This window comes from Macrobrachium rosenbergii, chromosome 1 (assembly GCF_040412425.1).
Source record: "Macrobrachium rosenbergii isolate ZJJX-2024 chromosome 1, ASM4041242v1, whole genome shotgun sequence".
In the NCBI taxonomy this organism is placed as follows: Eukaryota; Metazoa; Arthropoda; class Malacostraca; order Decapoda; family Palaemonidae; genus Macrobrachium; species Macrobrachium rosenbergii.
Window position 1 is genome coordinate 25,041,456 of NC_089741.1, and position 12,187 is coordinate 25,053,642.

General features: G+C 41.7%; 1 protein-coding gene across 3 annotated transcripts in view; it reads left to right on the plus strand.

The window, feature by feature from the left end:
- LOC136843759 (broad-complex core protein isoforms 1/2/3/4/5-like) overlaps positions 1–9,306 on the plus strand; it is a 105,963-nt gene extending 96,657 nt beyond the window's left edge. For all 3 annotated transcript variants that reach the window (XM_067112557.1, XM_067112471.1, XM_067113467.1), the window contains exons 6-7: positions 1,379–1,578; positions 8,596–9,306. In XM_067112557.1, the coding sequence (XP_066968658.1) occupies positions 1,379–1,578; positions 8,596–9,067 (672 nt within the window). In that variant the 3' untranslated portion in view covers positions 9,068–9,306. The remainder of the gene's footprint in view (positions 1–1,378; positions 1,579–8,595) is intronic.
- Positions 9,307–12,187: the final 2,881 nt, after the last annotated feature.

Genomic DNA, 12,187 nt, shown 5'->3' on the forward strand with positions numbered 1-12,187 from the left:
CTAGTAGGAAGGCATGTAGAAGGGTTTTACATCCTTTCTATAGATTTTTATGAACAGTCCTCATCTAGGGGTTTAAAGTCTTCCTCTCGGCTGATAAGTAGCGGGAAGGTGGAACCCAAAATTGACCCTTCATTAACCTACAAATATTGAAAGGCTGTTTTTCTGTGTTATTGAGCATGATGATAGAGAAAGGACTTGGCGCATGGGTGTCAGGACAAATACCTACCGGTAACCTTACCTTTGTAATATAGAAGACTTTAACAAAAGCTTTAGCTGCTCATGATGCCCGTTTGGATCCATAGTAATTACATCCATGGAAACCTTGAAAAAGGATAATGATTCAGATTTGACTATAATGCAGCCTTTAACTTGGTTAAATGTAGGGTTTATGTATTGGATGCTATGTTCACAAACTGAATGACCAGCAGCAATGTTGTTACTTTTGGGACTATACATGGAGTGAAACTGTTATTTTTCAGCTTTTACTATTAAAAATTGTTAATTCTTAAAGCAGTTATTAAATCTCCTCTAATGCAAAATGAGGTTGCCACTACCATATGTAGACATTTTTTGTATTTGCTTATACTGAGAAATTAAAGCTGTCATACAATGACTTACACATAAAAAGTTAGGACCAATTTCTTGATCCCAATTTTGTGCTTTGGAACAGTAGGTTTCACCAATATATATATTTATTTTTTTGTCAGAATTTTTATTAAATTTGTGCTTTGAAATAGTAAGTTTCACCAATATATGTATTTATTTTTTTGGTCAGAATTTTTATTAAATTTGTGCTTTGGAACAGTGCGTTTCACCAATATATGTATTTATTTATTCTCTGTTCCACCAATATATGTATTTATTTTTTGGGGTCAGAGTTTTTATTAAATTTGTGCTTTGGAACAGTTAGTTTCACCAATATATGTATTTATTTTTTGGGGTCAGGATTTTTATTAGATTTGTGCTTTGGAATAGCAAGTTTCACCAGTATATGTATTTATTTTTTGGGGTCAGAATTTTGATTAAATTTGTGCTTTGAACAGTAATTTTTGCCAATCTGTATTTATTTTGGGTCAGAATTTTGATTAAATTTGTGCTTTGGAACAGTAAGTTTCACCAGTATATGTATTTATTTTTTTGGGTAAAATTTTTATTAAATGTGCCTTGGAACAGTATGTTTCACCTATATATGTATTTATTTTTTTGGGTCAGAGTTTTTATTAAATAAGTCTAAAGACTTCAGTCTGATAGAAAAATTTGTTATGTTAGCCATAACGTTTTTGCTTTGCTCATTACAGCTTTTGTAATATGTATGTTTAACTACTTTTTTTTTTATAAAGCATTGTAATACCATTGTCTCAAGAGTTACATCTTTTAGGCCCGCCAATGCCAGTTGTGTCGAGTGACATTGGCAAATGCTAATCTTTTACGTCGCCATGTAGAGGATCATCACTTCCATATTCGTAAGTACAACTGTGCTCACTGTGGGAAAAAATTTAAGCGCAAGGAACACAAGGAAAGGCATGAGAGAATCCACACTGGAGAAAAGCCGTTTGTTTGCCATATTTGCAATGCAAGGTAAGTTGGATGGGCATAAAAGTTGTTTTTTCAGACCAAAGATGAGAAACTTCGGTGCTGTGTTTTGTATACTATAATTTTTTTTAGACTTAGGTCAACTTTTAGTTGAGATTTGAATATATTTGCTTCACTGGCATAAAAATACCCCATGTTCCTGATCCATTTTAAGTAAAATAAGATTAAAAGAAATATTAACCTTTACTTTGTGTAAATTAGTTACTCTGTTACTCAGATATAATACTTGTGAGCCTTGATTCTTAAGAATATCCATATTGAGTGAAAGTATACTGTAGGTAATGACCATGTGGGAACCAAGAAGGGGATTGGGAGAGGAGGAGAGAACAAAGAGAACATTTTCATGTTTATGGTGGTTTGTGCACAAAAGTTAGGGTTAAGAAAACCAGTGTTATGTACATAAGGCCTATCTCTGCAGATTCCAGCCTACTAAAAAATGCATGAAAGACATATTTTAATAGGGGTGCATCCTAACCTGTTCATTGCAAAATGTTCATGATTAGTGTTTTTACGGTGAGGTATTGTTTATAAAAATTGTGATAAGTGAGTAGAAAGAATAATTGGGGAATATAGGCATTAAAAACAATGGGTTTAGTGAGGAACAGAAGACTCTACTTACTTGTATAAAAGATAAAACATAGACTTTTGGGAAGACATCAGAAAATGTCCACAGGAGGAATGAGTGTGACTGAAGAAAGCTGTGTGAAATATAAAAATTGATAGAACAGTAGTTTTTCAGTGAATCAGGCTGAGGATAGTAAATAACACTTGCAGAATAATTCCCAAAATACACGAGACAATGCAGGAAGAGAAAGGAAGTGGTATATGGGCAGGTAAATAAAACTGATTTACATTAGACAATCTATTAGGGGAGCAGCAGTGCAGTGAAGGGTATGCAAATAAGGATACAATTATGTATGTAAGAAAGAAGTCAGTATAATTAGCTTACATGAATTTGAAGCTGTAGAGCAGGTTTAAGCTTCTGTGTGAATTAACAAGGTCAAAGATTGCTGTAGATTTGAATTTTGTAACTGACTAAAAAGAAGCTACTCCATCTCCATCTTCTCATCTCTGGGAAGCACTTCAACACAAATATAATCTGGGACTTGTTCTACAAACAGACATTGTTAGTGCTCAAGAAATATTTGTTCTACAAACAGACATTGTTAGTACTCAAGAAATATTTGTTGTAAGCATTCCTTGCCTTATTAACCACTTTAGACCAGAACCCACAGAAGTTGGAGGCACAGTTGATGATTGTGATTGCATAATTCTGGAAATCAGTAAACTGGAGCATTGGTCACGTAAGCCTTGGGTGGCCTTTTGATGGTGTTTTATGAATATCACACTTTCTTGGGAGCTTGAGAGGCAAAAATTATTTCTCACAGTCTGCAGAGCCTGTCTTATTTTTAGCCTTCAGATATTTAATGAGGGTTTACTGACTACATTTTCCCATACGCAGAAACCTCTTGCTTCACCTGAAGGATGTCAGTTGAGTCTTCATTCTCATTTCTTATGTGCGTCTACAGCACATTAATCAAGGACCGACAGTTTATTAGCATGAATCCTCTCTTAGTGTGATGCTTATTGTGAATTCTAAACTAATTTCATTATAATAAATATACTGTAATCACATTTTACTTAATGAATTGTGTTAGGCATATTATGAATTTTATACCAATTTCATTATGCTTCATAATACTCGCATGTTTGACTTAATATGTCGCTTTTCTTGCCAGCAAACTGTATTTGTTTAAAGACTGGAGAAGTACCAGATTTTTCAAGTAATTAGTATTTTTCCCAGGTATACAAGTGGTAGCCTTTTGTATATGGAGTATCCTGCGCATGGGCTGGACTGGCTGTCCACTGACTAAACAAGGATGGTACCCAGGTGGAGATGGGTTGCCCATTCGGTATCCTTCTGTGCATGCGCTGGGCTTGCCGTGTACTGTCTAACAAGGGTTGATTGACTGATATACAGTATTGTCATTAAAAGTGGACTAAACAAGGGTGGTATTGAGGTGGAGATGGGAGAGGGGACATGCCCACTCTCACCCAACTGATGCCAGTGGGTCACCTAACTGATGCCACCCACTGTTCTTCCTGCTTGTATTCAGAATGAGAAACTGAAGAGAAACAACAAAGTGGGGTGGACAAGGTGGGTTACCTAAAATGTGAAAGGCTACAGTTTGTATACCTAGAAAAGACAAATTAAACATTTTGTATTTGTTTCTACAGGGATACAAGCTACACCTTCATAGATAGACTCTTTGTGGGGAGAACAGTGTCACCATGTAGAAAAGGTACAGGTGCTGCTCTGCTGACACTGCCCGGGAGGGTGGGGTGGTGCTTCCCTCTGTCACTGCTCCGCATATTACGGACTGGACTCACATGGGACTAATTATGAAGAACTCTGTCCCCCCCCCCTCCATGGTTGGAAGCTTCGTTATGGATAATGTAATCAACAGGTTTGGATAAATGGCACTACTTTGGCTTCTTGGCCCCTTTTTTATAGAAGCGGAAAAGAGGGCTTGCATTCTAAAGTAGCAAAACGGGCTCACAGCCCCACTTACCTGTACTCATTTGGGTCCACCTTGAACTCTGGCACACACTCTAGCCAGAGCACTTGAATGAGCTGTGGGATACCCAAGCAATTCTTGGTAGCTACACTACTTGTTGAGCTGCCACCACAAACCCCAATGGAATGGTGTCAAGGTACTTATGGGCATCCCTCAAGTGGGGGAGGGAGGGGGGGATTAGTCTGATGGTGCTAGAGTGCCACCCTTATTACCTGTTGGACTGAGACATTTCCTCTGGAAGGCAACAGAGGCCTCAACACCCCTAACAGAAAGAGCTCATGGGTGGGTTGAAGGGTCATCCCACACTGTCAGGGGACTTATGGCTTTGGAGATTGCCTCCTGTAACCAGGAGGAGGTGGTGTATTTGGATACCTCATTCTTGCAGCATCACGTACTCATGGGAAGGTGCTTGCACCTTTGTCTGAATTTCTTCGTTCTTCTCAGGTAACATAGGGTACGAATCAGGCACAGCAACATTGTGTCTGGCTCGCCACCAACAAATTCTCAGAGGGAGGGAATTGAGAAACCCTTGAACTTTGGGTCTGGAACCTAGGGATTTTGCATCTTAGCCAAGGATTCTGGGATGAAGGAAAACGAGAGACCACCACATGTTCCAGTATCTGATGTGCTATGCCAATCCATGTAACTCTTCCACTCTCTTAGGCAAGGCCTAGAAGAAACTGTTTTGAGGGTAAGATCCTTGTCCAGTGACTGAAATGGGTTTATTCAGGGCAGTCCTGAGGCTTTGGAATACTAATGTCAGAACCCAATCCAGGGGGCAGGACATGACCTATCAAGGAGGGCAAGACTGTTCAAAGCTCCTTAAGCATTGCTAATCCTGGGGAGGTGGACAGGTCCACGCTTCATATGCAGAACACGGACAAGTGCTGCCTGGTACCCTTGAACAGCTGAGAAAGACAGGCTCTTGTTTTGGACGTAGGAAGACTAAGAAGTCTGCTTCACATTAAAGAGAGGTACTGACTGGAGATTAACCCCCTTCTATGACATAAGTGACAGATGATGGTCAACTTGTCATGATAGACATTGTTGAGAAGGTGTGAAAAGTACAGAGATTTCTCTCACTGTTATGAGAGAAAAGCCTCTCTTGCTGTATAACCTCACCTAAGATGTAGCAACTGCAGAGGAGACACAGATGTTAAATGTTGTCCTATTGGTGTTGAAATGCATTTTTCGTTGCTGCTCATGGGTAGCAACTGCAGAAGGGAGACAGATGTTAAATGTTGTCCCATTGTTGTTGAAATGCATTTTTCGTTGCTGCTCATGGGTCTGGGAGCCAAAGATAGGAAGCTTTTGATCCAGTCTGGTGGTGAACAAGTCGATCATCTGCTCTTCCCATAGGTTGAACAGTCTCTCTACTACTGCTTGGTGTAGGGACCATTCCATCCCTACAACCTGGCCCTGATTGCTCAGTTGGTCTAACCATGATGTTCTTTTGTCCACGTACCTGGCTTTAAGCAGTCTTGTGCAATGATGCCTAGTTGTGCATCTGGATGGCAGTTGGCATGAAGGGGAAACCGTCCCCCTTGGTTGGTGAAGTAGGTCACTAATATGGTGGTGTCGCTCATAACTACCACTCAGTACCCCTCCAGATGTTGATGGAAGGTCTGAAGCGCAAGCCATGATGCTGTCATCTGTATAGCACATTTGATGTCACCCTCTTCACGTCTGGGGACCAAACCCCTGGAGTGAACTCTCCTCCCAAATGAACTCCCCCAATCTTTGTAGGATGCACCTGAGAGCAGCAGTAACTTCCAGGGAGATGTGCTCAGTGAGACTTCCTAAAGGAAATTGTGGTCTAAACGCCACCGCTTTGTCTTTCTGAACTTTGTTGTTAAAGAGGACCATATGATGTGGTTGTTTGTTCAGAAAAAACCAATGACTTTTCAGCTGCCAGTGGAGCAAACAAAGATGACTAATCAAGTTTGGAACAAGTTTCTCCGGGGATGTAAGGTGGGCCAGGATTACTTGCCACTGATGAGCTGGTTATTTGTCTTTCTCTAGGAAGCAACATGGGTTTGAAAGCAAGGTTGTTCATTATGCTGATGATGCTACAGTTGTGGGTGTAGTAAGTCTCCACTTATGAGAAGTGAAGCTGCCCTTAGTCTCAATCGTGACATGGAGCAGATTAATGACTGGTGTAGTCAGTAGGATATGAGGCTGAACTCCAGTAAAATGAAAACACTATTGATTAGCAGATCTTGTACAGATTTTCCACCCCATCCTCCCCTTTAGGTGAATGGAAGTTTGTATTATATGTAAGGCCTCACATATTTATAACTGATAAAATCAGTGCAACCTGTTTTAGGTTATTTGTCGTTCCTAACATTAGCAGTTTCATAACTTGGGACATCGATGGATGGTCTCGTTTTTCAGTTTTTTCATAAGTTGTATTTTACCAGAGATCTTTCACGTTCACAATTTATCCCTGATCCCCTTTATCTGCCGAGAGCAACCAGGTATGCTGAACAGCAGCACCAATATGCAATAAATGTGGCTCACTGTGAAACCTCCAGAGGTCCTTTGTTCCTCACACCGTTGTGATGTGGAACAGTCCCCTTGAGGAGGATGTGCAATTGGCACTTCAAAAGTTCAAGCAGAGATTCGGCACTTACTTTTTCTTTTCTAATAACTTATCTCTTCTTTTTGTACTTCCTGTTACTTTGTTACTTCTTTCAAATGAACTCACATTTGCTGGAAGCTTGAATTTCAAGTCAGTGGCCTCCAAGGGCTTGTTCCATATGAATAAGGTTCATGTTCTGAATAATAAATCATAATTGAACTGAAAGTCAGTTATGGTGACTAGGGATATGGAAATAAGCATTCTGGAGATTAATCAAGATCATGAAGTTAACTTATCTGATGGAATGCAGCACTGAACAAGCAGTCTCCACTGTGGAGGGTGTCTGTCTGAAGTAGCTGTTCAGTGCGGAGAGGTCTATGACTGGCCTCCATCCTCTGAATGCTTTCTGTACTCCATATGGACTGGGAGTGATGGTAAGAGCAAGAATGGTGGTTCCAAGAGAACCCAAGGCCCTGCTCCTGCCAGAGCTGAGTGGTGAAGGTGGGTGCCTCCTCTGGGGAAGGTCAGTCACTGGACAGGGACCAACTGGATCTCCTCAGCCTTCTGGGAAAAGAGTGGGAATAGTTTACGTATAGGGATGCTCGTTTTTCTTTGCCTTTGACCATCGTTGGGAAGGTTCCGACGAGGAAGACGATGATTAGGAGGATGAAGGTGGTGGAGATCAGCAATATTTCTTGGCGGCTACCCTCCTGCTCCTACAAGAGATGCTGGGGGCAGGGTGTGGGTAGGAAGAACCTCCACCAGTTTGGCTACTAGTGGTACTTCCTGGTAGGTAGATGCATTGCAGGGTTGGGGAGACCGTACTGGTGGTTGCCTTGCTGCCCAGCCAAGAAACAGAATTTTATTTCGTTGAATTAAATCTAAAAATACATATGATTTATTATGATGTAAAATATTTATGATTGAGAAGGCCATACCTTTTTAAGTTGTAAGGACTCTAGTTGTTTCACCTCTTCCTAGTCTGGTGAAGGCATGGTTGGCTTCATAAAACTGTAGTTTGGTCTTGTCAGAAGAAATGCTAGGAGAGGTGGGATGGGGTATGGTGGGGGGGCGGGTAGACTGTGGATCAACTTTGTGGGGTATCTGCTGGATGAAGCATCCTTTGTAAGCTCTCTCTTTCTCTTCCCATAATGTTTCCATTATTGAGAAGGCCATTTAGCACATTCAGGGCATGAGGAATCACGTGAGCACACCATGCCCCAGCAAGAAATACCGAGTTCTGATTTACCACAATAGGTGACAATTACAAAGTTGACCATGACCCTCGTAACAGTGCTGATCTTGTTTGCTCTCCAGTGAGGCAAAGAACCAACAAAAAGCATATAAGCATAAAAAAACAATCACAACATTAGCACATTCAGGCAGATAAAGGCACCAGAAACATAAGGGAGCACTTAGGATCGGTAAATCACAAAGGCACAAAATTCACCCAAAAGACAATGCAAGGACAACAGGTAGTGTTGGCTGGGTGAGAAAGAGCATCCCCTCTCCTCCATCTCCACCTGGGTACCACCCTTGTTTAGTCAATGCAGAGCCAGTCCAGTACATGCACAGGATACCCCATATGTGAAAGGTGTAGTGTTTGTATCCCCTTAGGAACTAAGAATCTTCAGATGAGAATTAGTGCACATGCCTATAGCATCTAAACTTTTGTGATCATTGCTTCCATCAGTTTTGAATGGTCTACCATTTTGTATGCTGCCAAACATAATGTGTTGTGAGTGTTTGTAATTTTCAGGAATTTTTAAGTATATTAATACCTCAGTGCTTTCTTGTATTTCCATTAGTTTTATTACTAAGTGTTTTTTTAATCACATACAGGTTCACACAGAAGGAACACTTGAAAGGACATGTAGAAAATGTTCATCATAAACATGGTGAAAAGGGGCTGGACATCCTGGGAGATATGGATAAAGATACAAGTGAACAGGAAGAAAAGGAAGATGATGCAGAAATTTCTGTCTCATCACCACCACCACCCCCTTCAGCAGGCTCTCCTTCATTGGCTCCTGTGTCCTCTTTGATGACAATTGCATCAACCCCATCTCCGATTACCAGTGTGCTACCAATTGCATCCAGTCCACCTACCTCTCATGTGTCGACTGCAACGCCTGCTCTACTTCGAAGTGGTAGCTCCAGCTCAACACCTGTTACTTCTGTACAGATACGGCCTTCAACATCAGTGTCTAATGTTGGTGTGAATCAGGTTACAGCTTTGTATGCACCTGTTACCCGCAAGACAGTTAATTCTCCTAATAAGCATATGCAGACCATTACCATAAATTTTAACTAATGTTTGTAAAGGTTACAGACTAAATGATTAACAAATTGTACTTCACTGCCAGTTTTGACACAAGCTTTAGTTTAAGATACTTTTAAACTTGTGTATGAAGTTGAATGTTACCATGTATTGCCAAATATAATTTACATTCCTTAGTTATTAGATGACAGTTTGCATGTTATGATTGCATAAGACTTAAGCATCTAAGAAGTTACTGTTAAGAGCTTTTGGAATACAATTTATCAATTAATCTTTTTGTTTGTACTAATTTTAATAAAACCTTTTTTATAGTCATTATTCACATTAATGACTAGAAAGCTTCTTTAAAAGAAGAAAAATTCAGCTGAGAATAATGGAAGTCCCAGTCACTAGGAACTCATCCACAACAGGAACTTTACTATCAAGTAAATACAAGGCATGTCGAAGTTTGGTGAGTCAAAAGTCGTTCCTCCTAGAATACAAACCCCTGTCTTTTAGTGGATGTAACAAGGTTTTTAAGTTTGGCAGCAGCCAGTGCAGGGATTGTGGCTAATCACTGTACACATATCTGCCCAGTGTCAGTTTCTGTATGACCAGCATACTGTGAAGACATAATTCTAATTCCCCACCATGTCTTGTGGTTTATAATTATGGCCTGTTTTGATAGTCTGCATGGTGCTTGATGTCCCATCTTAGGTAAAATACAGGTGTCCTGGATGTCGTTCAGAGAGAGAGAGAGAGAGAGAGAGAGAGAGAGAGAGAGAGAGAGAGAGAGTGTGTGTGTGTGTGTGTGTGTGTGTGTGTTTTTTTTTTTTTCATGCCTGCAACTGTCATTTGTCTTTGTGCTTCTGCAGAGGTCAGGAGTGTTCATCTCAGTTGTCCTGTGTTTGTGTCTTGGTCTCCCCAGGGGTGGTTAGAGGAAAATGAAGTTCCACTGATGTCTGAGGGCAATATATTCCCGGTATCTCTTCTTCGCTGTTCTGTGGCCACCCCCATCCCCTACACATCCTCCTGGACTTTTGACTACCCATATTAGTATCTCTGTGGATGGCATGTATGGCCTGGATGACGACCCCGCTGCTAGACCTGTGCGTAATGGTGGTGCAGAGGTAAGAAAAATCCTACCCCCTGCCCCAATAATCATAGGCTTCTCCAGCCTCTGATAGTGTGGCACCAAGACAACCCAAAAGACAGAAAAACTGTTAAAGGTTTTGATGGTTTTCCTGGGCATTCCAGGCCAGCCTTCCTTAGGCTTTGGCTTCAGCCCAAGGTTTCTTTTATGGCTTGGTGTTTCAAGATAATGTCCTATTACCCTTAACTTCTCCTCAAGGTTCTGCTTGCAGGTCAGATGATGTACCTGCTGCTATTCCTGAGGCTGCTTCAACAGCTCACACTGCTGTCCCTTTGGGGATGTCTGCCTTGTCTGTGGACACTGAAGAGGTTGAATTTGAGCTGACCTGCATTTGAGGGTGGTCAAAGAAATGCTCCCATGCTCTGCCATCTTCCTCCTCTTCACCTCCATCATCCTCCTCTTTGGACAAAAGGAAGAAAGTGCAAAGGCAGGCCCTCACAAAAAGGATAGGAAGTCTTTCTGAGGTCATCATCCCTCTAATGGGCATGGCAACAATGTACCTGTTTGCAGGGGCTGGTTATCATGAAAAAGAGATAGATGCTTTGGATTACAGGTCTGCTTGTAACCAATCATTGATGGGTCTATCTATGCACATTATATGGAGAATGACTCTGCCCATGCTCATGTTTCTTCAGAAGCATGTAGGGAAGTTTGCACTTCCTAAACTGCCAGTTGCAGCAGTCCTCTGGGGCTGCCATGACGTCCCACTCACAGTCTCCAGACTATTATAGGAATGGCCCTAAAATCCTTGGTGCAGACTGACCTGGGATATGCAAGAAGACAATAATGGTGATCGCATACGGTCACCTTTATCCCTTCTGGTTGTGACTTTTGTGTTTGGGTCTCATCCTGAGGCTTGTTTCAATCACAAGAGCCAAACAGCCCCAGGCTACCATGGCGCTCTCTACTTCAGTGGAGGGAGCTCACCTTTACACATATTCTATCCAATATAATGGTCCCTTGTACTTAGCACCTGTGCAAACCTAGCTGGAAAGGCATTTTGGTTGGGTCATTTGGCTTTTTTCTGAGCTCAATGATCTAGGGGGAAACATCCAGTGAGACCCTCAAAAATTGGTCTTGTATTGAGTTTACTTTGGGTTTCAACCTAGAGTTCACACCATCCTTTCAAATGCCATGGTCCCATCTTGTGAGGGGCAAATTTTAGAAGGTTGTATATCTGATCTCCAAACTGGATTATTCACTTTCATTCAGCCACCCCTCTATGACGCTTCCTCCATCTCTGACACAATAGTGGAAATATTACCTACCAGAATAGGCAAAGACCCACCCCCTACAGGTGGATCTGTCAACCGTCCTGTGGGCTGGAGCAACTTACGGCAGAAGGGATTTTCTTCTCCCATCTGAATCAGTAATCGTGGAGTTGGTGGCCGTGGCTTCATTCCATGCTGTGTTGTGGCTGGACTTATGCATTAACACAATTGCGGACTTTGCCTTTTTAGGAATCTTTTTGGAGAAGGCAGAATTCAGGAGACTGTTAGTGTCAAGTGGCTGGACGCTGACCCTCCTCTCATGCAGTCTGCTAACCTTGACTTGTAAAAGGTGTATGGTGTTCGCAGTCTTATTTCCAGACATTATGCCATGTGAGTGGTGCCACTTAAATGGATCAGCCCGGGGTACCTCTATTCTTTTTGAATAAGGTCAAGGCAGCAATGGTGAAAAAGAGTACCCTTCATGCACTATACAGTGTCCTCAAATTTTTTCTGGGAACCATGAAAGGCTCTGCAGCCAAGCCTTTAGGGACAGCTATGTTACTGACATGTCTTCTTCCTCCAGAAGGGGTCAGTGGTTTGACCCTTCACACCCCATGGACAGGCTTCATCCAAGAAGGGTGAGAATGAGAAAAAGGGAGGAGGTTGCATTAGTTGTCACCCCTCCTCTCCTCTGCTGTGAGGTGGGGAATACCTGCCATGCCTTTAGGCAACATGACACAACATTGGGTGGAACACTGAACAGTATGCGTTTAGGGTGGCTACAGGCTTCCTCTCGTGTATTGTCACCCT